Raw genomic sequence first — 27993 nt, 5'->3', positions numbered from 1 at the left:
AATTTTGTAAAATTCAAGGAATTTTATTCAATAAACAAAATGGTAAGTAGTTAACAACAGAAGTTTAAAGGCGCACGCATTGTTTAAGTAGGTCCTTGGAAAATATCGAATTTTCATTTTAAAAATCGATGGAATAATTATCAATAATTCGTGAAAATACCGAATATTTTCTACTTGTTAAAGTTTTCGTTGCGAGACCCGCACGGTACAAATGCGCGCATTTTTAAAACTGAATAAAACCCACTTCGAGAAAACCGAACATTTTTGGATGGGAAAGAGAAAGACACCCACACAAAAATGATGAATAACAAGAAATAAATAGAATTTAAACAAAATTTAAATAAAATCACAATTCCTCGCTTTTAGGTTTCGGTGTCACAATGACGGAATCTTCAGTGTCGGACACGTAACCAGGCTCATTTGTGTATTTTTGAGGGAATACGACTAATGGGTAAAGGGTGAAAGCTTCAACGTCGAGGGGCTCGAAGTGTAACGACCAATCCTGAAAACAATAGGTATGTAGGTAGGTAGGCAGGTATGTAGGTATGTAGGTATGTAGGTATGTAGACATGCAGGTCTGTAGGTATGTAGGTATGTAGGTATGTAGGTATGACTTTTCCATATGTTATCGGTTTTTCAAAATATATTTGGATTTTCCAAATATTATCGAAAGTCATTAAAGTGTTTATATTCTTGCGCAAATTTTCAGGCTTACCTTATTTGGATGTTTATTAAACATAATCGGCAAGTATTCATCAACTGGAACCATCTTCTTCAACGGATTCGGTCTCAGAAGCTTCCGCGCTCCATTGAGAGATAACATGTAACCTAGTGTCCAATATGAATACTCAACAGACGATAAATGTCTGTGCTGTGAAATCCATAATTCTTCATTTTCAGATTGCTTTTTCCGTCCCAAATAAATCAAATCCCACGGCTTATGTGAAGCGTCTAGATCTTGAAGAACCTCCCGAATTCTGGTCAAACCGTCGTGTGAAAATCGGAGATCATCCTCGAAAACTATCACTTTCTCGTAGTTGTGTTGAACGACGTCTTGCCATACTCTGGAAGAAAATTTCGATGGTTTTTTTGTTTTAATCAGTTTTGTTCATTTTTACTTTTCAACTTTTCATGACAATGCAGAAAATGCCTTTTTTCCAAAAAAGTACATAATTTTGAGAAGAAAATGGTGCATCGAGTACAAAAGTTGGAATTCCGAGACTAGGCCAAAATGTATACTATATTTTACGAAAAAATTGTTTGGAGTCAAAAAAGTAGTGTAGAATTTGTCCTATTAAACATAGCTCTTGATTTAAATATTTCAAAATTTCGTCGCATTTCTGGTTTTTCCCAGTTATTTATCTTTTTTTGACAATGTTCCAAAAAAACATTATTTAAAATAGTTCGTGTTTCATGAACACAAAACATAGTGCATCGATTAAAAATTTTAAAACTTTAAAGCATTTTTTGACATTTTCAATTGTTACATAAGTTGTTCTCTCCCACCTGTAATGGCTCAAAAAGCATCCAATTTCTCCATTTTTCATGGGCCTTTTACTAATTGGGTCTAGGTATCCTTCCAGTATCTGATAATTTTTTAGCTCTTCCGGCAGCTCATCAAGCTTTTGTCCATCGGTAGCTTCTAGAAGAGAATATTCGATTCCAAGAATATCAAAGATTTTCTGCATTCTGTTGAGACGTTCCTGTCGGCGTTTCAGGTTTACCAAGTAGATTCTGTAAAAAAGATTACTTTTAGGTAGATCAAATTGATAAGTTGAATATGGTGCATAGGTATTGATGGTTTCACACATCGCCTTGGTGCAACACACTAGTATGTTAATTAATACTTTTGAAAAATTAATAGTTTGGGTCTCGTTAAGTATTGGTGGCAAAGCCGCAAAAATAAATGTTTCTAATCATATGTTCTTCTAACTTTCAAATTTTCCACGTCAAATATGATATACTCACTTATCAACACCCTGCTTCGTGGCTTCTGATTGCCATGGTCTCACACTTCTGGAAACAAATGGAAGTGGCCGCTCATCGGCTAAAAAATCCGCAATTTGATATCGAATCGTGCTTCTTCTCTCTTCAATATCCTTCTCCGGATTCACAAAAAATCCATAATTGACTTGATTGTCAGCCCATAACTGTATACCCATATTCTTGGCAGACACCACAAAAACTTCCGACGGATCATCGGCACCTTCATAATTTGGAAGATTATCCTTATCAAATGTTAGATAAGATGAATCAATAGTTGTCAAATCAATTGCCAATGGAAGTGAAAATGACAGAATTTCTTCGCGAACATTATTTTGATTTATGAGGGTTTCAGAAGGTTCATCGATGTTGGAGGATCCATCTATTGATTGGAAAAGTGGGGATACTGCCACGTGGGTTTTTTCGTTGAATAGAAACTGAAACTTTTGGAACTGGATTTAAAAAAATATATATTCGATTTTTTTTAAATCTGAAACTTTCCAATTTTTAATTTAGACTTGTCAAAACTAGATATATGTATACAGACTAACTATAATTTAGACTTTGAAAATTGTTGGAGATGCGTCAAATATGGTGCATTTAGTCCACAACTAAAATATGTGCTGAAGCCATCTTCAATGCACCATCACTTGAGTTTTTCTTAGCAAATTCCGTCAAACGATGCACCATATTTGACGCGCAAATCTAATTTGTTACCTATTTCTCACCTGAATCAAATTCATCTCAGTTGGAACTGTATCTCCTGAAATAAGAAGACAACGTTCAACTTTTTGAAGTCTCGCATTCCTCAATCCGCTTTCCAGCCAATTTTCTGATTCTTCGATTATTTTGACAGATTTGAAGTATTGTTTTGTAGAGTCTAGCCACCTGAAAACTACGTTTTTTGGAAAATTATCTGACAAAATATTTTCCATGCTACAATTTGTTCGTTGCCATTTTTTTTCAGCAGTTTTTTCAAAAAGTTGCAGGAGCACGAAGTTAAGGAGCCTAAGCGTAAACCTAAGCCTAAGCGTACGCCTGAGCCTAAGCCTGATCTTATGCCTAAGCCTAAACCTTAGCCTAAGCCTAACCCTAAGCAAAATCCTAAGACTAAGCCTAAGCTTAAGCGTAAGCCTAAGCCGAATCTTAAGCCTAAGGCTAAGCCTAAGTCTATGTCTATACCTAAGCCTAAGCCTACGAATAAGCATAAGCCTAAGCCTAAGCCAAAGCCCAAGCCCAAGCCTAAGCCTAATTGATGGAATCAATTTGAAACTTCAGACTTAAGCTTCTTGGTGGCCTATACGACTCTCTGTTAAATTTCGCTTTGATCGGCCAACGGGAACCCTTTGAAAAATGAAAAAACGCTATAAACCCAAGCCTAAATAGCGTCAGCTAACGCTCGCCACTGACGCCAAGCCTAAACCTGCGCCTAAGCCTACGCATGGGCATAAGCCTAAGCCTAAGCCAAAGCCTGAGCCTAAGCCTACGCCTACGCCTAAACCTAAGACTAAGCTTAATCCATGTTCCTGTGGTTTGCAAGTTATGCGCCTTTAAACCAACCATTTAACCTGATGAATCGTCGCATCTTCCTTGCTTAAAATGAAAATTTCCACTTTAATCCTATCCTTTGGATAATCCAAATTCTCCAGCCAACCCAAAAAGTATGGAATTGCGTGGGCGTGCTCACCGAGCCCAACCCCTATATACACCGGCGGATAAATGTGCCGAACGTCTCCCTCATCTGGCTCAGCTCCCGGAAATAGAGCCCACGAGCTCAGAAACACGTGGAAGAGTAATAAGCAGTGTAGAAATTCGGTCATATATTTTGTGAAGGGATTCTGGAAACTTTTTATCGATTTTTTTCAAAAAAGTTCTAAAAAATATTAGAATAGTAGAATTTTTTAAAGTTTCCATTATACAGTGAAGATTGGAATTTCTAATTGCGATTTTTACGCCAAAAAATAAGATATCCCGGTCTTGAAACGACAATTTTCGTTAAACGCAAAAGGATGTGTGCCTTTAAAGAGTACTGTAATATCAAACTTTCGTTTCAGCGAAATTTTAATCGATATTTCAAAGTTTTTCTCACAATTTTTGCTGAAATTTATGTACGTTTACTGTTATATTTTTGAAATAAACAAATGTTTAAAGTAAAACTTTTTAAAAAAATCGAAGAAAATTACACAAAAACGAAAATTTGAAATTACAGTACTCTTTAAAGGCGCACACCTTTTCACATTTAGCAAAAATTTGTCACGTCGAGACCGGGTACGGAAAATTTCGCGACTGTGTAATAAAAAACAACTGAAAATTCAAATTTCCCGGTCAACGCAACGTGGAAAGTTAGCCTTCAAATAGTAGTCTATAAACAGAGAAGACTGAGCAAAGCATTAGTGTGAAGACTCAGAGCAGTGGGAAAAAGTGCATCTGGTGAACAGACGGAGGGGTCAGAGCAGCAGTAGTGTCTCATCCAAATTGTCTTGTTGTAATAATTCGTCATCGATTTTTTTGTTGTCTGTGGTTCAAGTGACTACTCACCTTTTTGCATTTGGCCTTGAAAAAACTGAAAAATTCACTTGGAAGTTGAATTTTTTTTTAATTTTTCCGAAAAAAGACGAAAAAAAATCAAAAAGGTTTACCGAGTATACGGTTTTTCGAATATTCTACACACAAACGATTTACAAAACCCAGGACCATTTACCAGAGAGCGCAAAATGAAGCCAGGACCCGCTTCTGTAAAGAAGAACAATCGAATAAGGAGGGACTTGGAGAGGAGAATAAGTAATAGAATACAGATGGTGTTGAAGTTTTCAAAAACACGGATATGAAGGGAAGAAGAGGGTGGAGAATAAAACTGGGCGAAAAAAGTAAAGGGGAAAAATAGTTTTTAAAAGAGAAAATAGAATATTTAAAATGAAATGAATTAGGCGAGGTACTCATAGAGATCTTTTTGTCCTTCTGTACGGAGCATATATTCCTTTTCGATGAGTGATCCAATGCATCTCTTGATCATTTCAACCTTTGGCTTGAATCGACCGGAAAGTTGTGTGATCACCTGCAAAAATATCATATTTAGAGGGTTTTAGATGTTTTTTCTTTGAATTTCCAAGTGGAGTTTTTTAAAATTTCAAAGAAAATTCGATTTTTCCGGTGATTTTTTTTTTTCAAATTTCATGGAAAACTTGATTTTCCACGTGGATATCATCTTTTATTTTAGGGGTTTTAATTTATTTCTTCAGAATTTTGTGTTGAAAATGCACTACGAAAGCTCGAAAATTTTGAAGATTTTTTTTTCAATTTTTACAGAGTTTCTACCAATTTCAGGTGAACTTTTTTTTTGAAAATTGAATTTCCAAGAGAATTTTATCGAAATTTCATAAGAAATTCGAATTTCGACGCGTTTTTTTTACGAAAATGTATAGAAAATTTGAATTTCCACGTAGATTTTATCAACAAATTATGAAAAACTCGTTTTTCCATAATCAGATTTTTTTCGAAAGTTCATTAAAATTAAATTTCCACGTAGATTTTATCGATTTTTTTCGAAAATTTGAAATTTCCAAACGAACCTCTGTCATAAGCTGCTGATGCTGTACACGTTTGCGAGTTTTCATGATTCTTACGATGCAAGCCTGAAATTATTGAATTTTTCTCTCCAAAACCGCCGATTTCTCATCAAAAACTTACACTAATCACGCTCTTCCGATCCTCCTCAACATTTTTCTGCACATTTTCCGTATCACGCACGGCGTCCTGCTTCATCGTGAATTTTGACAAATCGACACGAACTTTCTTGTTCATGTAGGCTTTGTTGAGGCTTACGGTCGCCGTCATCGGTACTTCATCCTCTTTTTGGAGTTCTGTGTCCGCTTTGAGCACAAGATTTTTGATGAGAGAGCCGACAATGGCTGGTGCTGACTTTTCGTCCATTTTTGTGGCAGCGGCGATTTGTTCGACAGTGTACGAGTCCTGTTCGTTGAACAAAAGCATTGTGCACATTTGAGCAGTTGTGGCCTGGAAAATTTTAGGTTTTTAGCTGTTATTCGATAAAATCCAAGTGAAAATTCAAATTTTAGCTGGGTGGCAGATAGTAAAATTTTGGACTTTTTTCAGGCATTTTCTTCCGGATTTTTAAAAAATATTTTTAGATAGAAATTCCACGTTTAAACTTACAGTAAACACATATTTCTTGGGAAAAGCTGTAGAAGTGATCTCTCCACGACTCTGCGAGTAAACCCACGTGAGCCGACGTCCATTGAACTTCTCATTGTAGAATTGTCCAAAGATCTCAATAGTCTTCGACAGCTGCTGTGGAAGAGTTATTGGTGTCGTTGGGAAAGTCGGCCATGAGCCCGAACTGAGCACGAGAACATTGAATTCAACGGATTTCTGGCCGAGCATATCCGCTTTCTTTTCCTTGAAATCCGCGGTTAAATCCTTGCTGACTTGAGTATCGTTGACCATTTTCGAGAGACGGGCGGTATACTCGTACCCGCACATACTCTTGAGCTTCGTGATAAAGTTAGCCTCGGCTTCATCACTTGCTGAGAGTTCACTGATAAGTCGTTTGCTGAACATTTTCGTGTAGAATTTGGAGAATACATCCTTATCGTCAATGTACTTGAACACAACCATCTGGAATAGAAATTTTAGAATTTTGAGCTAACTTTTTAGAAATTGGGTTTTCATTTCTATGGAGGTTTGAAATATTTTAAATCTTTTAATCCTTTAATATGGCAATTTTAGATAAAACCTCAAATTTTCCCGTATGTCGGAAATTGATTTTTAATTGATTACTGGCGTTTTTCGTTGATTTAGGTCGATTTATAGCCACATTTAAACGTCAGAAAAAGGTAAATAATTGAAAAGTTGGGAAAATTGCCGTATTTTTCGAAATTTTGAGAAGCCTCGATATGAATCGATATGAAAAAATCGGTATGAAAAACGATATGAAAAAAAGGAGAGGAATCTGTTTTTTTTTTTCAGCGAAAATCTCAAATTTAGCCAACTTATCAGTTTCGCAGTGTGCACTCATCGATCGAAAATGTTCCTCAATCAACGAAATAAACAACCAAAATATGCAAAAAGTTGGTTAAATTTCAAATTTTAGCTGGAAATTACGCCATTTTGAGAAAAAAAAAAGCGAGAAAAACCTACAATCTTCGTCTGCAACTCCTCGAGCTCCGCCTCATCGGGCATCTTCGAGCTTTTTCTGAGCAGTTGATCACAATATCTGGCAAGAAGCTCCGCGGACTTTGTCAACTGAGCCTGTGGCGGGGCACGTTTAGTGACGGCATTATTATTGATAAAAGAAGTCGCCGCCTTATCGAGTGATTGCATGAATCCTGGCTCATTTTTGAATGATCGATTGACAAGGCTTTGATAACGTTCATGAACCTCCAGAAGCGTCTTCACGTAGAGTTTCGCGTCGGTTGCCGCCTCCATAGCAACTCTTTCCAACGCCTGGTGACCCTCCTTTGCGATGTGATTCTCCAGGGATTTTCTGAGCTCGTCGAGTCCATTCGGCACTCTATCGCAAAGCTTGAACATTCTGGAAAGGTCATCGTCTCGTTTATCGACAAGAAGACCACCGAAGTGTCTCTGGAGGAAGTCAAGCTGATTAGAGATGAGCACAGATTCACAGCAAGTTGCAAGTGGAGTTTTTGTGGAAGAATTCAGGTAGAGTTGACAGCGATCATCCTCTTGATTAAGTCTTGTCTCCACTTTAATCATGTAATCTGTCACATTTCCTCCGTTGCTCAGGAAATTTGCCGCCTCTTGGGTATAAAATCCGCGGGTCGCCTCCAAAAACTTGACTTCGAAGAATTCCTTGTAAACGGCCAGCTTCTTGGTCTCCGCGTCCTTCTTCGCATCGGTCTCCGAATCGTCAACACCCAACTCCACAAGACACTCGACAACTCCAGAAATGTATCGGCTGTTGATCATGGATCCGGTTCTCTCGGAACGAATCAGCTCGAGCATCGCATCAATCACCTTATCCTTAAGATCATTGAACAAGTTACGCTTCCAGACGACCAACGCAAGTGTATAAACCATGTAAATGTTCTCATGGCCCTCGTCGAGCTCACGTCTGATCCAATGACGATTGAGGTAGGCAAAAATACCATCCATCACCTTCGACGAGATTCGGAAGTTCTCCCATTCAGTTGTGTAGTATTTCAGAAGATCCTCGCCCGACAACTCGGCGCCCTTTTCACAAACAGCGATTACGTACGCTTTTACATATTCCTCAACACGCTGGTACATCTCGTGACCGACAAAATCCGCGCCAGCGGTTCGTGCTGGAGTTGAAGATTCTGCTCGACCGTCTTCGCCGTCTCGGCGGCTTGTGGACAATGTTATCGATGTGCAGTAGTCATAGACGCTTCTGAAAATTAAAGATTTTATTGAGTTTCTGTGGAATTTCGGGGGGAAATCTTACGTGTAAAGAGTCATATAGTCTTTTGGCGCCATATTTTCTCTGCGATACGCTACATCAAGTCCATCTTGTAATTTCTTCCAAACCACCTCGGAATCACACGTCATTCTTCTCGGTTCGCTATTTGTCATACTGAAAAACACATTTTTAAAAAATAATTGTCGATTAAAATCAAGGGATTTGTCAATTTCGCAAGAAACAGAGGAACGAGGAAACAAGGGCCCAAACGCAAACGCGCTCCAATCCAAAATCATCATGTGTTGGGAAAAAGTCACCGAAGGTGGAAATAATGGGCTTGAAATTGAGAAAATTTATGAGATCCCGGAAAAATAGATGTTTTCAAAAAAATTGGAAAACTGGAGCAAAATTGGGGGAGAAATATAGATATCCTGGAAGAATAGAAAAAAAAGACGAAAATCCAGAGCCATCACTGAATGGGGATACTTGTGAGCCAGCAGACGTTAGAAATGACTCGATAGTGAGCCTCCGACTGGAAATTAAGAAGACGCGCTGAAAATCGCGGGAAGACAGTAAATCGATTGCCCTCGGACGCGATTCTCACCGCAAATCGATAAATTTAACTGGGAATTGGAGGGAAAATAGGAGATTTTCTAATTTGCTAGCCTGGGAAAAGGGGAAATTAAATAAATACATAAGGAAATTGTTCCAGCGATAATTCTAGCTTTTCAAGTGATACTGGGGAAATAAATTAAATTGTTCTTAACAGGAGATTTTCAAAAACTCTGTGAATTTTGGAAAATTTTCAGATGAAAGACACCTAAATAATAATAATTTTAGACTATTTCATTTTCCCCGGGACTCAGGAATTTCCAAGAACAGAAAAAAAGCGAATTTCAGTTGATTTTTCAGAGCCCATTTCAGTGAGCTAAACACCCTTGGAGACGGAGACTGCGCGACACAAGCTAGAGACGCCTCATCTTGTGTCTTCATCGATTCTTAAAGAAATTCTGGTGAGTACAATGGTTCTGTTAGTGCACAAAAGACAGCTGAGATGGCGGGATGATCTGGAAAAGAAAGGTCACAGGAGGGAATGATTAGCGGCTGTGCAATGAACGGGCGGAGTTTTCTAAGGTTTTAACAATAGCAAAGTTTGTTTTTTAGGTGTTTCGATGTGCAAAATACACGAAAGCGAATTTTTAATAGTTTAAAGTTGAAAAACGCGTTTTCATTCGAGAAAAACTGGAGAAAACATGCATTTTATGCAGAAAAAAAAGTAAAAAAAGAATTCGATAAAACAACAGGTGGAAAACAGATTTTTAACTGTACATCGATCCTGGCGATGCCCAAAGGAAATTTTAATTAGTGGAAGTAATAATCGAAGTACTGTAGAACTAGGTTTTTTAAACAGGAGCCCATAAAACTGTAATCATTTTTTATATTTCTATTGCGGAAAAGAGGAGAAATTATTCTTTCACAAATAAATAGACAAAAACTGAAAAAAAATGAACAAAAATCGCTGTAAAACTCGAAACAGTTCTTGGCGGGACTCGGTAAACTTATTAGTTCGTGCGCCTTTAAAAAGATACTGTACCTGGAATAACAAGAAAAAACAACATTAATTAAATCTAAGAACATTTTGTATTCTTACAAGACTTACATGATTTATCAGAATATGTTGCAACTATTTGGTATAAAATAGGAAATAAATAGTTTTAGAATTTTCACCGTAATCATATGATCGGTGAACAACGGCCGTGAAAAATAAAAAATATTTTAAAATGTGAATAACAAAAAACCAATACATAAAAGGATTGAATAAATAATTAAATTTATTTCAATATTTCGAAAAGCTACATTTCTCTATTAGCTACACAGTTTCAATCGATTTCGTGGTCAGAATCAGTATGGAAGAAATTCAAGCGATCACAGAAGGAAAAGTGAGTTTCTCTGAGCATTTTCAGCCGGAAATTCACAATTTCCCTCAATTTCAGATAATCGCAAAGCGTTGGAAAATCGTTGAAAAACTCGGCGAAGGCGGTATGGGTGCGGTGTTCAAAGTACGAGATCTGACCCGCTTTCAGACATACGCCGCAATGAAAGTCGAGGGAGACGTGAGTGACGGCGGGGTTCTGAAGCTGGAGGCTCACGTGCTCAAATCACTGGCTCCACTGCCGTTTTGTGCAAGATTGATGGATGCTGGCGATCGAAAATCGTATTGTTTCATGGTGATGACTCTTCTTGGCAAGGATCTGATGGCTCATAAACGGGATGCTAATACTCCGAGATTCTGTGAGCAGACGACTCTTCGTCTCGCGATGGCAACGTTGTTTGCTATCAAACAGATTCATGAAGTGGGATTCACTCATCGGGATATTAAGCCGGGAAATTGTGTGACCGGGGTTCATGGGAGTGACGCCAAAAACGTCTATCTTATTGATTATGGTAAATTTTTACGAATTTTGACGATCCCGTTACTCGACACGACAATATTTTGTTTGATGCGAGAAGGTGTGCGCCTTTAAATGAGTACTGTAATTTTTTTTAACTGTTTTCCTTATGTTGCGTTTTTTCTCGAAAAAAAAACACTTTCCAGATCCATCCTCTGAATCATGAAAAACTGAAATGTACAGTAATCTTTAAAGGTGCACGTCGCATTCAACACACATGTTTGTCGTGTCGAGACCCGGCACCGTATTTTTGATTCAAAAATCACACCAAACTTCGTTCAGGAATGGTCCGTCAATTCACCGCCAAACGAGAGAACGGAGAGACCGCACTCCGCAGAGCTCGATCCGGCGAGCAACTATTCCGTGGAACTCCTCGCTATTGCAGCATGAACGTTCACAATCGGAAAGAGCAGGGACGCGTCGATGATCTCTGGTCGTGGCTCTACATGCTCATCGAGCTTCATTGTGGGCTCCCGTGGCGCCGACTGACCGATGAGAAGGAGATTATGGACGCGAAGATTGCATGCTCCATGGAAACTTTGTTGAAAGGGTGTCCCAAGGAATTTGCGAATATTCACAAGTACCTGGAGACACTGGAATACAAGAGCCGCCCGGATTATTTCGGCCTGTGGAGCGAGTGCTTTGCCGGTTTCAAGAGAGTCCGTGGATCGTTCTTTGGCCGATTCGAGTGGGAGCTTGGGAAGGGCGGTGGTGAGGAGATGTTCACGGCTCTGTCGATCAGTGAGAAGAGAGCTCCTAACGATTATAAGGTGGCGACGAAGATGCAAATGGCGAAGAAGATCTGGCCGTATGCGGATTCTGCTCATTTTAAGAAGAAGATCCTCAATCTTTGAACTATTTCTGAACTGATTGACCCCTGAAACTATGAATTTGTGAAAAAAAATACAATGAGCAATAATTGATGTTTATTACATCTGGGGGACGGGGGAAAGGGGCATTCACTAGAATATGAGTAGTGTGCGCGAGATGGTTGAAGATAATAATGTTAAGGAAATAAATTATAGATTTTGTTGTGGGGGGAGGGATGGTATTGCTCAAAAAAAAAGAAAAAAGGAAGGATTATTGGTTTGGTTTTACAAGAAAAAAAAAGAATAAGACGGTCTCGGAAACGGATAATCAGGAAGGCAGAGCGAGAGAAATAACGAATAAAAAGTGAAAGGAGCATTTTGACATGATCCTTCGTGTACGGAAAAGTGTACTTTTTCCGACACTACAAGTAATTTGTGTGGGGAGAAGGAGGAGGAGGAGGTATTGGCGGTGTGAACTTTACCCACAAGAGGGGATACAAAGAACACACGGTTTTTTCTAAAACTAGAACATCACATCTTGTTGTTTATGACGGAATTTCGGAATTCCACGAGATTTTTGTGGTTGTTGTAGATGGTGGCATGGGGGAAGGGGGGAGAAGCGGATTTTTGATGAAAAGAAGGAAGAGAAGGAAGAAAATAAGAATATTAAAATGAATATATATTGGGGAAACATTATATAAAGCACTGAAAAGCGCAGGAAGAGCGCATATAGATATGATTACGGGGGGCTCTGAGAGTGCTGCTGATCACGTGGTGTGCCTTGTTGAGACGGTGGTGGCGGTGGTGGTGGACCAGATTGTTGACCAGATGGATTTACACCTTCAAAGCTTCATAAACGGTTAGAAATTTGAACTTTATAAACATTTAAAACATTACCTTGATTGCCTTGGAACTGCTGTGGAAGCGAATTCTGGCGGTGCATTTGTTGCTGTTGCTGTTGTTGTTGTTGCTGATAGTTTGGCATTGTACGGTAGTCAAAGTATCCCGACGTCGGGAATCCTTGATCAGATCGCTCGCCCATAAGACTTTGTTGAGGATGTTGGTTCTGTTGCATTGGCATCTGTTGGGGCATTATCATCGGATAGAATACTTGCTGAAAATGATTGAAAATTAGATTTACGTTTTTTTCTCGGTTTTGTTCTTTTATAGAGTGTGAGACATTTTCAAATATTTCTCAAAAAATGGTAATTTTAAATAAAATCTCAAAATTCAATTCAAAAAAAAAATCTATCCAGAAAAATTGCCGAAATAGGAGATCTCAGCTAAAATTTGCCAATTTTTCGTTGATTTGGGCACATTCAAGTTCTACAGTCGGAATCGAAACTTTCTCGCTATTTTTAAGAAAAAAAGTATGAAAAAAAACATTAGGCAATTTTTTCTCCTTTTTCACTGGGCGATTTCAGCTGTAGAACTTGCAGATCTACAAAAATTTAGCAGAGTCAATCACAATTTTGTTCTGAAACTTCTGAAAGAAAGGAAAAAAAACAAGAAAACCAAAAATCAAAAATACCACTGAAAAAAGGAAAGAAAGAGAGAGATTAAACATGCCTGAGGCTGCTGATAGTAATTAGGGATCTGCGGATGCATTTGATGCGGTCCCTGCATCACCATATACTGTTGAATGTGTTGCTGCTGCTGCTGCATCATCTGTGGTGGTGGTGCTCCGACGTGTGGAGGAGCATGATGTGGTGGATGTTGTTGTTGCTGATGCTGCTGCTGTGGTGGTGGTGGTGGAGGAACAGCACCTGGTGGAGATCCGCTTCGTTGTCCCGACTGAGAGCTCGTCGATCCGCTGTGACTAGCGTTGCTGCTCGACTCGGCCTGCATGTTTCCGTTCTGAAAATAGAGTCACGGTCACAATATTGAAAAGCTTCATCTTATTAGGCACAGAAAGTTTGAAAGAGGGAAACATGCGAATAAGTTTAAAAAAAAAGAAATCTCACCTGTGGAGCACCGCTCATCTTTGGCAACTCGCCACGTGGTCCCGGAGTCGTTGGCTGACTATTCGGATGTGATTGTGGGCGACTTTGCTCTCCGGAGAATTGTTGTTGCTGCGGTTGTTGCTGTTGCTGTTGCTGTGGTGGTGGAGGACCCTGGTATCTCGGCTGCTGCTGCTGACCCTGTGGAGGCATCATGTACACTTGTGGCTGCTGATATCTCTGTTGATAGGCACCCTGTGGAGCTTGCTGTGGCATCATCTTCATTTGGTATGGAGCAGCTTGCTGCATCTGGCCTTGGTACTGTGAATGATAGAATTGCTGAAAAAATTTAGAATTTTTGGAATTGAGAAATCAGGAATTTTAGATTAGGAAAAGTTTAAAATTCTAAAAATTCAAGGCCTTTAAAAATAAATGTTTTCCCTATTTCTACAGGGATATTCCAAATTTTCGGTTACCTGAGATGTGACTGGAACCATTTGTGGCGGTCCATATGGCATGTAGAGTGGCTGCTTCTCACGATACTCTCCATCTCTCAACTGATGATTCTGACCACCAGCCGCACTGGTTGGCACCTGATGCTGCTGATTTGGCTGCTGAGCAACAGTGACCGGAGTCGCAGCTCCCGGGCCATACATCTGTCCAGGAACACCTTGCATTGGGACATGTTGAATTGGGAATTGATGATTCTGTGGATAGCCGCCACCGCCTTGTTGCTGTTGTCCAGTCTGTTGCCACATCATCATCGGTGGTTGACCTTGATTTTGTGGGCCGCCCATGTGTGGTGGAACCATTCCCATTCCAGGAGCAGGTGGTCCTTGTTGTGGAGCCATCATTGCTGGATGTGGCTGTTGTTGTGGATGATATTCTGAAAATTTTAGAGTTAAAACTCCGTCTTGGCAGCCAAAATTTTTGTATCAAAAATTGATACCTATGTGTATTTAGAAAAATATTTATTTTGGTTTAAAAATTCCCTCTCAAATGACACAATTTGAGATCTTTCTCAAACCTTTCAACAAAAATTATCTTTTTTCTACATACATTTCTGTATTAATTTTTGATACAAAAATACTGAAAAAAAGCCGTTTTGTTCGTTTTCCTACCATTTTGCACTGGAGTCGTCGCTGTTGGAGTCGCCGGAGCCACACGTGGCTTGAACTCTGGAGCATTGATGTTGAATTTGAACGACGATGACTTCGAAGTGATCACTGAATCATTCTCTGAAGTAACGGAAACATTGTCGTCTTCCTGATGCTTTTCCGCGTCGTTCTGTACGTTTTGCACTGGTGCAGCTGCCACATCGACGCTTGTGGATGGAGCTTCTTCTGGAAATTGGCAAAATTGTTCATTTTTGTTGAGAAAAATAGAAAATAGATACCTTTTTTAGTCTCAGCCTCCTCTCCATTGGTTGTCGGTGGTGGAGTCGACTCATTTGATGATCCCTTGGCAACCAGCGAGCTCGGTGGTCCGCGATTCCAGGCACTACCCGAGTTTCCAGCTGGCACCGCCGGAGCCTGATCCTTTGGAGCCGTCGCAATCGAAAACTCGTTGCCCCAGTTCTTGAGATCTGTCACACGGGATCCACCGGCAGCAGCAGTGGCAGTGGTGGCAGATTGAGCTTTATCGTCAGCCGGCTTCACATTGTTGTTGGGTCTCGGATCCAGCATCTGCTTCTGCTGTTGACGGAACGAGTGGTCGTGGCCCTGGTTCTGGCCCTTCCCCTTGGCCATCTGCCAGTCTGAAAATTAAGTAGAATGAGTCATTGTTTAAACAAAAACGACGGAAATTGTTTTCTAAGGAATCAAAAATCGAATTTTTACCAAAAATACGTTACCCGGTCTCGGCACGACAAGCTTGTTTAATGCAAAAGGGTGGGCGCCTTGAAAAAATATTTCAAACTCTTGTTGCTGTGGAATATTCATATGAAACTATGAAAAAACAGAAATTTCGCAGCAAAAAGAGTTTGAAAATACAGTACTCTTTAAAGGTGCATACCATTAAACACAAATATGTCGTGTCGAGACCGGTTACAGTATTTTAACGCTATACCAAAATGCTCTTGATCTGATTCTGACAGATTTTCAAGAGGAATTTAAATCAAGATTTCTTTTAAAAGACACTAAAAACTTCGAAAACTGTGGAATTTCCATTATCTAGAAGGATCTGAGGACTGGTGAAGCTGCAAAGGAGGCAAAAAAGGTATGAACGATCGCATGTTTCATCATCATTCAGACACACACACAACAACAAAAAATCACCGAGAAAAAAGAGAGCGGAAAGGAATGAGAGAGAGAGAGAAAGTGTGGCGCCTCCCTAACGATCGATTGGTACACAACATAGACAACACGGTTTTTCGAGAAGAACACAACCAACTTGTGATGATGATGATGAAGATGATAAGCGGTGAGGAAGCGGACAGAGAGAGAGAGGTAGACAGAGGTAGAGAGAGAGACTTGATGAAAGCATGTATCAGAGACGCAGGTGTGTTTGTATGGATAAACTGGGACCCGTTCGGTCATTTTTTCAATTTTTTTTTTCGGCGTTTTCACTTAAAAATCGGCATTTACTTGTTTTTTCTGACACAAAGAAAACGTTTTTCAGTCAAAAATCGGAAAAAAAAACGATTTTTCCACTGAAAATAACACTATTGCAGAATTATTTCGTATTTCTGTGATCAAAATGTGAGGAAAGAATGAAAAATTGGTTTTCTGATGGGAAAAATCTGATTTTTTTGCTGAAAATTTGCAAAAAAAAAATCGCTTTTTTCCGCATCCCACGAGGAAAAACACTCCAATTAATCAGCTGAAGACAACCGCTGCAGCCGCTAGCGAAATTATGTCATGCGAAATGGGTCAAGAAAACGGAATACACCGAAAAAAGAACTGTTGGACGCGGAGAAAGAGAACGAGAGAGAGATAATGATCAAAGAGACACACTGTACTCTCGGGAATGTACACGAACCATTTTCCTCGTTCTGGCGGCGATAACCTTTTTGACCTTGCTGCTGCTGCTGATTCTGTGAATAGTTCTGCTGAGCCGCTGCTGGAGCACCGTAGCGACTATTGTTCGCTGAAGAGCTTCCACTATTACGACGATCTCCGCGAAGACCCTCGGCACGTCGATTCACTGGCTGCCCGTTTGGTGCAATATTCGGATTGCGGCGCTGTTGTTGTTGCTGGTTGAAGCTGTTATTATTGCTGAAACAAATAAATTTTTAAATTAATAAATTCAAATTTTTAAAGAATTCCAACCGCTTTCGGCCATTGCCATTCTCGAAATCCTCTTGACGCGTGATTTTGTCCAAATCTCGCTCGTCGTCGTCGTTCTCCAAGTTCGCCATAAACTTCGACGACGAGTTGGACTCAATTTCTCTAGCGAGCCGCTCGGCGCGTGCTCGATCTTCGTCGGTTCCTACCACTTCGACGCTGAAATTTGGGATTTTATTGCTTTGCACGATGTTTTCCAAAATTAAAATTAAAAAATCGGGTCAAAATATAGGAAAGCACTTGATCCATCAGAGAATAACACTGATTTCGGTAGAAATATTCGAAAAAATGCTTAAAAATAACCTGAAAATTGTCAATTATCAACTTTCAGGACATTTTTATGCAAAATTTTGCAAAAATGGTTCAGTGACAAGATTTTTTCAAGGCAAAACTGAAAAAAATAGATTCAGATGCCCAAAAACGCTTGCAGACTCCGAAAATCCTGGATTTTTCAAGCGAAAAAATTCAAATAAATTACGTTGTGTATTGCGTTAAATCCTCTTTGAACGTCGACACCACGTTCATCTTCTCGTTGGCGGCGAACATGTCGTTGACCGACCATCCGGTGCCGTTGTTGTGATTGTTGCTGCGACGAGCGGCGGTTTGTCCACCAGCAACGACGACGTCGTCCTCAATGGATCCTCCGAGTCCGTCCTCCTCACCTCCGTTCCATTCCTGAAGCTCTTCGCCCTCGATTGGAGTATCTCCGTGGTATTGTCTATCGGTGACGAATTTGCTGACTGAAAATGGAGAGTTTTTCAGCTTTTTCGGATTAAAAATCGTAACTGTGAACCCGACTTGGCCCAAAATTAAAGATGTCATGCATTTTTTTTAATGAAAAAGTTCCCTGAAACAGCTCTTACCAGCATGCTGCTTCTTGATCTCTTGCGTAACGTACGCAAAATCGACAATATCACTATAGTGAAATACCATCTTGTCTCTGCATTCCGACTCTGTTCTCAGCAAGTTATTCTCGTTCTCCTTCGTAATTTCCACGACGCACTGCATCCCGAAATCGAAATCCTGAGACACGGCGCCCAGCACCCCAGAATATCGCTTTTTGTCCGTAGTATTAATGATAATTACACGTCCGATCATATCATTGATGGCGCTCAACACATCGCCATTTAGCGCAGGAAGACCCGTTGGTGTTGACTGGAAAAATTGTATTTTTAAAGAAATTTTCAAGTTGCCAGCGCTTACCATTTCTTTCATTCGCACTTTGGATGCAAATAAAATATAAATAAATAGAAGATTGTCTGTGGAGCAGTCAAAGAGTTTGGGTACAGGAGAAATGTACCTGAAAATGGAAAAAATTTGAATTTTAAAAACAGCAATTTCGCAACGATAATGGAAGTTTAATATGAGTAACAGTTTTGGGCAAATTTTTGAAATTTCCAACACAATCCCGTTTTTCAAGGTTTCACCACGTGCAAAACGAGCCACAAGAAGAAAATTATCCACAAAATTCGCGGAAAAATTTGAAAAACGTTCGAGAGAGAGACGAGAGAGCACGCAGACAGCGGAGGACACGCACATGCGGTAAATGACGCGCCGATTTCCGTCGGGATTGCCTGAGACTCCGCCCTATGCAAGTGCGCCGCACAGGGTTTCGCAAGTGTGCCGCGCGCATTTTACACAGTGGGGTTTTCAGGAAAGTCGATATAGTGGGAATTAGTGGATTTTTTCCAAGGAAAGTGGTAAAACATGAACATTTCGCCTCAACAGTTGAGTTTTTGGGCAATGAATAAAAGCATTTTCCCCAAATCAAAAAGTTTATCCGCAATTTATTGAATTAGGTCTGACAAAATTCAGATTTTGTTCTTAAAAGAAAGATAGGACATTTCTTCATAGGAGCACACACTTTTTTCATTTGACAAAAAATTATCTTGCCGGGTACCACATTTCTCGTGCAAAATTTCGCGATTGGGAAATATTTATCTGTTTGACACCACAGATTTTGGGGAAACTCCCACTCGGAGAAATTCTTTCCCTGCGCTATCTTCCAATACACTTTGTCGATAATACAATTTGAAATAAACAAAACTAATTCTCAATTTAAAATTTATCGCTCATCAAAAATATTTAAAAATTTCCCCTGTTTTTCGGTCTTTTTTTCAAGACTCAAATTTCTGTAGAGAAAGGTTCTGTGACGTCTCTTGTCAAGTTCGCCCCATTGACACGATGAAGAGAGACGCAGACTGAAAATAAAAATATTTTTGATGACATTTTGGAATAAATTCAAGAACATTTTACTTTTTGCGGAAAAACCGAGTTTCTCGTATTGTTTTGAACAATTTTTAGCAATTTCAGTGTAATTTCTTCATTTTTCGACGTTAATTTCTTCGTAAAACGCTAAATATTTAGTATTTTCAGCATGGAAAGCCCAATGGAAGTCGATGCTCCCAGAGAATCAGCTTCGCTGACGTCTCTCGACTCAGCAAATGATGGTAAGCTAGTCTAGCTTCTAATTTACATAATGAACTTGAAATTTTCAGTGGAAAGAGTCTTCCTGCGGCTCGTCAACGCCAACTCGGACGCCAAGCTACAAACTATCACAGATCGGCACTTGTGCGATGTGTTGGAGTTTGCCGGGAGAAAGCAGGAGCACATTCAGCTGGTAAGACGCAAAAATTCGCTGAAATTTGATTCAAAATGACTAAAATTCGTGATTCCAGGTCACCGAATTTCTCACACACTTCAACAAAGTCGTCAAGAGCAATTTGGCGATCCGTCTCCCAGTGCCACGTCTGCTCGAACTTTTCCAAGGCCCGAGTGCCATTTCATCGGTTTGTAGCGTTCTCCAGACGATGTATAACCCAAAAAATTAATATTTTTTCCAGAATTTCAGTCTGATCTATCTCAAAATGGCAAAAGACCGGATCCAGGCCGCCGAGCAGCTAGAGTTTCTGCCTGTATACTTGACATCGTTCAGCAAGAAGCCCAATGATCTCAATTACATTTACGAGTAAGTAAAGTAGAACTATTTATATTTTCTATATAATTTTTTCCAGCATTCTCTCGTTGTGCCTGCCGGGACTCCACGAGCTCGCGAGAATCGAGAAAAAACACTGGCCGACGATCGAGATGAGCTCTGTCGACGTGGAAATCATTGCCAGATGCTTTCAGGCGATTCTCGTGTTCTCTGCACGAAGCATGTACGTAATTTCAGTTTTCAGAAGCGAATTTCCTGGTTTTAATCTGAAACATGCCTAGCATTTTGTTAATTTTACAATATTTCATGCCGAAATCTTCACGAACTTTGCCTGCTTTAACTCTAATATTTTATTTCAGTGAGGACATCAAAGTGCTCGTCGAGAAGCTTCCCACAGCATCGTCGGCTCCTGAGCTCCCAGCGCTGAGCATCAACGAATTTGTTCAAATTGGGCGGAAAGTCTTCCCGCTGGGGCTGAATTTGACGGAGACGAAGGTGATGATTCTGAAGGTGTTGGGAAAGGAGTTGCTCACCGATGACATTGCTTTTCCGCTGATGGTCGTGGCTTCCGCTTCGAAATTGAACGAGTAAGGATTCATCACGTAAATCGGCATAAATTTAAAGGCACACGCACATTTACCCTCACTGATCCCGCCACGATCTTAGCTATTGGGTACAGTATCCGATCAAATTTACGAGGATCGTGACAAGACCCGCTAAGGAAAGAGCATGCGCCTTTAAGAATGTCAGGCTCACCACGATCCACATATTACCGCGTAATTGTATGGATCGTGACGAGACCTGTCATGAAAAACTGAAATACATGCGCCTTTAAAGTTAGTTTTATTACCACTTTTCAGGGTAGATGATCTCGCAGAAAGTCTGATCAAGAAGATTCCAACCGAAGGACTTATTGAGAGCCGACCAGTCATCGACAAGCTCATGCACGCCTTTCTTGGCTCAAATGCCGATACTACGCCGCCGAAAGATCCCAAAGCAAAGGTTTACCCGAAAGAAAGGCAAAAAAGCAGGAAATAAATCCAAAAAATTCCAGATCTCTGCGGGAAATCAATTTGTCCAGGCGGCCGTTCTACCGTTTCTGTCGAAATCTCGACTGGCACCAACTGTCTACATGAATAACTTGAAGGTTTTTATTATTGCTGAAATTCCCATATAATCGTTTTTTTTTTCAGATCTGTATGAATGGCTCCGCGAGCAAAAGTTCTCGAGTTCAGGCGCTCACGATGAATTTCTACGTGCTCGTCGCCGAGAAAATGCGACCACAAGCTCTACAGACATTGGCTCCGGGATTGTTCAAACGGCTTCGGGACTTGATTCGCAGCAATAATATGAACACATTGACAATTTGTGGAGTCTACCGCTGCCTGGCAATCTTCGGGAGTCGTCATCCGATACTTGTGCTCAACGATAGTGATGTCGTTGCCAAGATGTTTGAGGATCTTTCCACTGTTAGTAAATCGCTGATTTCTGTCAAATTTAGAAGAGAAAGCTGGAAAATTTCACTCTTTTTTTTAAATTTAAATCCTAAAATCTCGAATTTTGACAACTTTTCCGTGTCGTAGCCATGGAAAATTGATTTTTATTCGCATTATTGTTATATCTCACATATTTTTCTCATTTATCTCACGTCCTTCGTTGATTTCGAGGCGTTTAAGCCTATAGGTATCAAAATTGTGTTGCCTAGTTGCTTTAAATATTTCGAAATTACGTGAGATAAATGAGAAAATATGCAAAATAGAACATGGTTCTAACAAAAATCAATTTCCAATATTTGAGAAATTATTGAAAAGTCTCGTTATGAAATTCGGTCTATTTGGGCCATTTTGAGTATTTTAATTTTCAGGAGTACCAGGAAGACATCGCCGGAGCAATTGTATCATGTCTGACGACCTGGCTCCCACTGTTCCTCGAATCTACAGAAGAGGAGCTGAGAGCAAAACTCCGTGAGGTGATCAGTGAACACATTCGCTCGGATTTCCCGAATTGTCGACTCGCCGCGTTGAAATACGCAGAAGCTCTGATTGGAGAGCAAGATATGGATCTACGGTGGCAGTTGATTCAGGCTTCGGGTGATGATAGAGATGCAATTCGAACCGAAGCTCTTCGTCAATTGGAGAAATCTCTTCAAAAGCCGGCTCCACCAACTTCAGTGATTATTGGCTCACTTTGGAGCAGTCTTCAGAAGGATTATCGGAGGAATAGCAGCAGTGAGACGGATGGAGCAGCCCGTGTTGATCCAAGTTATAATAATTTGGTTCATCAAAATGTGAGTAAAATTGCCTAAAAAAAGAAGAAATTTTATTAAAAGTCTTTCAGGCCTCGCGTTATCTCTACGCAGTGTTTGAGAGCATTGTGATGGATCATCCGGCGCAACTTCGAATTGTTGAAGGTGACGATCACTGGATGACTGTGGTGCCAAGAGTTGTGAAGAAGCTTCACGGGGATACAAGTATCGATATGATCGAAAAAGCGGTGGAAATGACACTTCACGCGGTCACTGATTCTACAGGTTTACATATTTATCTTAGATTTATCGTAAATAATTTGTTAAAAGTTTGATAATTTTGTTAACAAAACTCTCATTATAACAAATTTATTTCTTACTTTTCCAACTAATTCTCTCTTCCACAAACTTTCCATTTCCAGATGTCCACCTTGTCCGAATCGCCGCATGCTTCCTCACCGCCTACCGTTCATTCCCACAAGCTTCTTCTCAAGAGCCATCGGATCGCTTCCAATTCGCCATTCAACCATGCGTCCAGAAGCTTCGAGACTCGACAAGAATGGAGTTTTCAACGTCACTCGCCTACTTGCTCACAGCTCTCCTGCACAATGATGAAGCCACCAGAAGAGAGCTCTTCAATGTTTCGAAGACCGCGCTCGTGGAGAAGGAGATTCCCGGATTGGCATTCACGTGTGCTTCTATGCTTGTTCCGGTGCTCGGTGGAGTTGGCTCAGGAGTCTCAACGGCAGAATTCATCGAAGAGATTCTGCTTCCATTCGTCAAAAATGGTTACAGTCGTCCAACGTCTACACTTGAAGCGACTTTGGGTGCATTGGTCTTCATTTTCCAGTACAATTCAACTGCTCTGGACAAGAATGACGTCATCGAAAACCTCATTGCTCAATGTGAAAAGATTGGAGTGTCTCGGCAAGATTCGTTCACTCAGAAGACTCGAGAATATTCGGCAAAAGTTATTGGACTGCTCAGTGGAAGCCTGCAAGACCCGGAGGCCCACAAGCCATCATACGAGAGCCTGATTCGATTCGGAGAAGGACCACCACAACAAGAGCTGCAGATGATTGTGGGAGAAGCATTGGTAGATTCAATGCTCGGGTCGTTGGCAGTGAGCAAGAGGAACTGCTACTTGGTCGAGGGAGATGAGATGCGACTAGAAGAACGGCTGAGAGATCGGATTGGAGTTGTCAATGGAAGACTGTTGAAGTTCATCAAGGAGACGTTGGAGCATGTTAGTTTTTTTTTTATTCTCAAAGTTTGCTCCATTTTACTCGAAAAGGCCCAAAGAGACCGAATTTTATAACGAGACTTTCAACATTTCGAAAAAAAAACGTTCAAAATTGCTGATAAATTTCGTTTTTCTATGTTTCATTCAATTTTTGTGTTATTTCCAGAAGAAAACCAACGCAAATCAACACTTCCGGAAGGCTGAACTTGTCTGGCTGCTCATCGTCATTCAAAGTCTCGCCAAACTCAAGGCAAAAGTGCTCAATAACTCGGAGATCCTCGGTGCCGTTCAACAAGCCTTCGCAGACGGTCTGACTGAAAATGACGAGTTCTCCCAAGACGTCTCGGCAAAAGGAATGGGAATTGTGTATGGATTGGCCGATGGACCACTGAAGAAGGGACTTGTCGAGTCGTTGATGGGCACGTTGGCAGAAGGAAAGAGGTCGGAGACAAAGATCGATGGAGACACAAAGCTGTTTGAGAAGGGTCAACTTGGATCGACTCCGACTGGGTTAGGACTTGCAAATCGGCGGAAAAGCACGAATTTTCCAGAAATTTTCTAAAAAATTTAAATTTCCTGTCAAATTTATCCCTCAGAAAATTCGAATTTCCCGCTAAAAAAGATTTCAGAAAATTCGGATTTTCTACCAAAAAATGTTTTTTCTTAAAAAATTTCTGAAAAGGCTGAAAATCGAAGCTTGAAATTTTATAATTTATCTAAAAAATAATTTTTCCGGAAAATTAAATAAAAATCTAAATTCCAATTTTCCAGAGGAAAACTGACAACGTACCAGGAGCTGCTCACCCTCGCCTCGGATCTCAATCAGCCGGATCTCGTCTACAAGTTCATGCAGCTGGCCCGCCACAATGCCACGTGGAATTCGAAAATGGGAGCCGCCCACGGATTTGGAGCTCTCTTGGAGAACGCGAAGGAGGAAATTGAGCCATACTTCAAGCAGCTCGTGCCAAAGCTGTTCAGATTCCGATACGATCCAGATGTGAAGGTTCAGGGAGCGATGAAGTCGATTTGGGGGATACTGACTGCTGATCGGAAGAATGTTGTGGACGAATTCGCGAACGAGATCGCCAAGGAGCTCCTTCCAGCTCTAACCGATCGGGAATATCGTGTCCGGGAGTCCGCGTGTCTGGCACTTTCAGATTTGCTCCGAGGACACGACACTGTTGAGATGCACAAAATGATTCCAGAATACTTGGAAGCGATTCTCCGTGTTCGAGATGATGTGAAGGAATCCGTACGAGAAGCCGCCGATCGAGCCGCTGATTCAATTTCCAAGCTCATTGTTCGTCTTGGATCTTCGACAAATTCAGTGAAAGCCAACGAGTTTCTGGCCGTCGCCCTACCTGCTGTCATTGATCAAGGGATTCTGAAATCAACTGTGAAGGCCAACTCGAGATTCTGCCTGTCGTTGGTGTTGGATTTGACGAAGAGTGCCGGGAAGCAGCTGAAGCCGTACATTGCAGATTTGATTCCACTTCTGATGGATGCTGTCAGCGAGAATGAGCATTCAGTTCTGAATTATCTAGCTGCACGATCGAATCAACAGCAAATTGAAGCTCTCGATGATGCTCGAGCCAGTATTGCAAGGACTTCGCCTATGATGACAGCTGTGAACGATCTTCTTCCACATATCGACTCTCAAGTTCTGATAGACATGACTCCAAAGATCGCGGATACCCTCCGATCTTCCGTCGGAACATCCACAAGATCGTCGGCAGCTCAATTCGTCACGCAACTTGCTCTCCGTGCTCCACAGCTTCTGGTAGATCACACTCCACAATGTGATAAGCTGTTCTCAGCGTTGATTCCTGGAGTTCGTGATCGAAATCCGTCGATTCGGAAGCAGTTCGCCAATGCGATGTCGTACTTGGCGAAGTTCACATCGCCGAATCAGATGAAGAAGTTGATTAAGACGGTAGTGGCCGATTTGCTCGGCAGTGATGGTGAATTTTTGATTTTGACGAAAAAATTTATTTTTTAATATCGAAAATCAATTTTTGATTTTAAAAAATCCATTTTTGTAAATTTTAAAATTTCAGACGTTTTTTATTAATTTTTAGCAAAAATATCGCAAAAATTTGAATTTTCCCTATTTTTTAATAATTTCTATTTTTCAGAGGATCTCAAGACATCCAGTTGCCACGTCATCAGTAATCTCGCTGCAAATTCTCAGGAAATGCTTAAAGGATACACATCACAAATCGTGCCATACGTTCTCCTGGAAAAGTGTCGAGAAGTGCCGAAAGAAGATGAAATCGCTCGAGAAAAGCAAGAAAAGTGGAATGATGTGTGGGCGGAGCTTGTGCCAACTACCAGCTCTGCTGTGCGGCTTTACAAGGAGGAAATTCTGAATTTGGCGATCGATTTGGTGACGAATAATGAAGTTTGGGCGGTACGGAAGCAGGCTGCCGTCATGATTCGTGTCACTTTCGAGAATTTGAAGAAAGATGCTGGAATTGATGTTGCCAGTGAGTGCAAACAAAAATTTTTTCGAAAAATCAGATTTTTACGCTGAAAAACTTATACTCTTTCCGCGAGAGTTAGAAAATTTAGAGAATTTTGTTTTTCATTTTAAGAACAACACTAATAATTTTTTCAGAAAAATCAGCTCTCTCCCTTCGCGATACGCTCAACGGACGAATTTGGGATGGAAAAATCGAGATCCTGAGAGCTCTGACAAGTGCATTCGAGGCTGGAGGCGCAGATTTCAAGAGAAATATGTCCGCCACGGAGATTGAGGACATGGAAACAGTGCTGAGAAGAGAGGCGAGCAAAAAGAATATGGAATACGCCGGAGCAGGTCTCGCAACGATTGCCACGTGGGCAGTGATCTCGGAAAGCGTCGAATCGGCCACATGGTTGGCGAAGAAAATCGACGAGAATGTGACGAAGCTGATCGGGTAGGAATTTTGAAGGAAAACTTGGAAAATTGGGATGAACTGCCTGAAAAATCGGAAGAAATCCTTGAAAAAGCAATAAATTTTCTTCAAAACATTTGAAAAATTAAAGAAAACTCTAAAAAGTTTAAGTAAAAATACCTAAGTTTTAGGAAAAAATAAAAATCCAAAAATAAAAAGTTTAAATAAATATTTTGTAGAGCCCGAAACGACGCAGATTCCGACGATAACATGGACGGTCTCTCAAATCTGGAAAAAGAGATTCGCGCGTCGAAGCTCGTCACCCTCAATCTGACAGCTCTCGCGATATCACTGCCAGCATTCAACAACGCAGAGGAGGCCGAGAGCACGCTGAGCCAAATTGCCGGATATGTAAAGAGTACTGTAATCGCGTGGAAATCGAAGCAATTCTTTTTCAATGAACTCGCGAAATCTCTTGAAAAATGGACGCCACGGGAGCCAGTGGCCGCTGGGAAGCTGATTGACAACATTTTGGAGCAGGCCGACGAGCTGTGTGCTCAACAGAAGAAGACTGTCGCCACTGATGCTCTCCAAGTTGTGCTTCGAATCCAAGAAAGATCCGATCGATTCGGCGTCGACTGGAACTCTGTTCTGGATAGTGTGAATAGAGGAGTCGCTGGAAGTGAAACCGGGTTGGGAAGCCGTTTCGAGGCGAAGATGGACACTGATTAAATAATTTATTTGTATTCATTTCGTGCACATTTTGGTAAACCCATATATGGGATATATATATGAAAGAAAGTCATAATAACCGTTCATATGTTATTTTTTTATTGATTTGTATTCAACAATTCAATAAAACACTAAAATTCTAATAACAAATAGAGTTCCGAAAAAAACATTTATAACTTTATTTTGAAAAATGAATAGATGAATTTTCTCGATAAATATAATTGGTGTGCTCTACAAATACTCGAACTTTAGCTCTATTCGGGTCAACTGAAAAAATGAAAGAAATGAGAAAAACTTCATAACTTTTTTCGGTATCAATTATGATCTTTCATGGTACGGTAATTTCGAAAAATTTTGTCCACCTCAAGTGTCCTAGATCGGAGACTCTTCTTTCATCCTTCTTCGAAGAATTTTGTACCTCTGCTGTTGTGAACGCATCTGAATATCATTCGATCGATATTTGCAATATTCGTACATTCAGATACTGAATCGATTGTGTTCTTTTTTGACCATGATGGAATTCCTTATTGTTTCTCAGTTCTAATATTGGTTTATCTATTATCTTTATGGTTGATGTTTTTGTACACCAAAGGGGAAACTCAGTCGTTTTCTCATTTTTGTAAGTTGTCGATCAAAAGCAAGTCTCCGAATTATATGTTCTAAGATTTCTTGAAAATGACGGTGACTCAGTTTTCCCCGCTTTTCGACTCCAAAGTAAAAAATATCTTAGATGATTTGAAAATATTTTATGTATAATATTTTTGATTGATTCCATCATGGGAATGGTTTTGGTACTATTCCTTTTCTACCCCGCCACTGTTTTACAATATTCAAAAAAAGAACGTTCCAAATTTAATTCACATGTGAATGTTCATAAATACTATTTGTATTTTTGTAGACTTACAATTAGTTAGAAAACAACCTACTATTATACATTAATAGTAAGCCGTCAATCATTTCCGCGCAGGCAATACTCTTCCTTTAAAAAGTGTCGACTCGACGATGCAGCACAGCTGAGATGGCTACATAGATGTCTGCCTATTGTAAACGCGCCTGAAAACATTGCACTGTGACGATCGATAAATATTTTCTAAACGCG

General features: G+C 40.3%; 5 protein-coding genes across 8 annotated transcripts; 2 read left to right on the top strand and 3 right to left on the bottom strand.

Moving 5' to 3' along the window:
* Nucleotides 1-2: 2 nt before the first annotated feature.
* D2045.9 (Glycosyltransferase 25 family member) lies at nt 3-4546 on the bottom strand. The gene is made up of 7 exons (NM_001026062.5): nt 4522-4546; nt 3544-3821; nt 2712-2871; nt 1969-2420; nt 1507-1734; nt 716-1064; nt 3-502 (listed from the first exon to the last, which is right to left on the bottom strand). Exons 2-7 carry the CDS (start codon nt 3801-3803, stop codon nt 347-349), a joined length of 1605 nt encoding a protein of 534 aa, NP_001021233.1. The 5' UTR covers nt 3804-3821; nt 4522-4546; the 3' UTR covers nt 3-346.
* A 115-nt stretch (nt 4547-4661) lies between these two features.
* cul-1 (Cullin-1) lies at nt 4662-8554 on the bottom strand. Its single transcript, NM_066908.8, has 6 exons — nt 8426-8554; nt 7141-8371; nt 6157-6618; nt 5671-5997; nt 5553-5615; nt 4662-5038 (listed from the first exon to the last, which is right to left on the bottom strand). Exons 1-6 carry the CDS (start codon nt 8551-8553, stop codon nt 4907-4909), a joined length of 2343 nt encoding a protein of 780 aa, NP_499309.1. The 5' UTR covers nt 8554; the 3' UTR covers nt 4662-4906.
* A 1612-nt stretch (nt 8555-10166) lies between these two features.
* Nucleotides 10167-11733, top strand: D2045.5 (non-specific serine/threonine protein kinase). The gene is made up of 3 exons (NM_066907.3): nt 10167-10320; nt 10375-10825; nt 11113-11733. Exons 1-3 carry the CDS (start codon nt 10288-10290, stop codon nt 11682-11684), a joined length of 1056 nt encoding a protein of 351 aa, NP_499308.1. The 5' UTR covers nt 10167-10287; the 3' UTR covers nt 11685-11733.
* Nucleotides 11734-11739: 6 nt separating this feature from the next.
* Nucleotides 11740-18402, bottom strand: atx-2 (the record flags this gene model as incomplete). Of its 4 annotated transcripts, none has more annotated exons than NM_001379898.1 (12): nt 11740-12479; nt 12537-12749; nt 13205-13496; nt 13604-13918; nt 14056-14465; nt 14701-14922; nt 14976-15335; nt 16559-16794; nt 16849-17022; nt 17342-17603; nt 17727-18018; nt 18067-18163. In NM_001379898.1, 12 exons carry the CDS (start codon nt 18076-18078, stop codon nt 12379-12381), a joined length of 2889 nt encoding a protein of 962 aa, NP_001366696.1. The 4 variants fall into 4 exon arrangements, with proteins under 4 accessions (NP_001366696.1, NP_001367186.1, NP_001367241.1 ...); NM_001379899.1 differs by having other exon boundaries at nt 11747-12487; nt 18067-18078; NM_001379897.1 differs by having other exon boundaries at nt 12379-12479; nt 18067-18402.
* An 837-nt stretch (nt 18403-19239) lies between these two features.
* ecps-1 (Proteasome component Ecm29 N-terminal domain-containing protein) lies at nt 19240-27038 on the top strand. The gene is made up of 17 exons (NM_066905.4): nt 19240-19313; nt 19362-19483; nt 19542-19652; nt 19707-19831; nt 19878-20021; nt 20158-20385; nt 20659-20800; nt 20853-20945; nt 20992-21267; nt 21663-22085; nt 22136-22328; nt 22466-23289; nt 23453-23796; nt 24058-25247; nt 25422-25772; nt 25904-26204; nt 26402-27038. Exons 1-17 carry the CDS (start codon nt 19241-19243, stop codon nt 26892-26894), a joined length of 5433 nt encoding a protein of 1810 aa, NP_499306.2. The 5' UTR covers nt 19240; the 3' UTR covers nt 26895-27038.
* Nucleotides 27039-27993: the final 955 nt, after the last annotated feature.

This window comes from Caenorhabditis elegans, chromosome III (genome assembly GCF_000002985.6).
Source record: "Caenorhabditis elegans chromosome III".
In the NCBI taxonomy this organism is placed as follows: Eukaryota; Metazoa; Nematoda; class Chromadorea; order Rhabditida; family Rhabditidae; genus Caenorhabditis; species Caenorhabditis elegans.
This window is presented reverse-complemented; position numbering and strand designations above follow the sequence as displayed.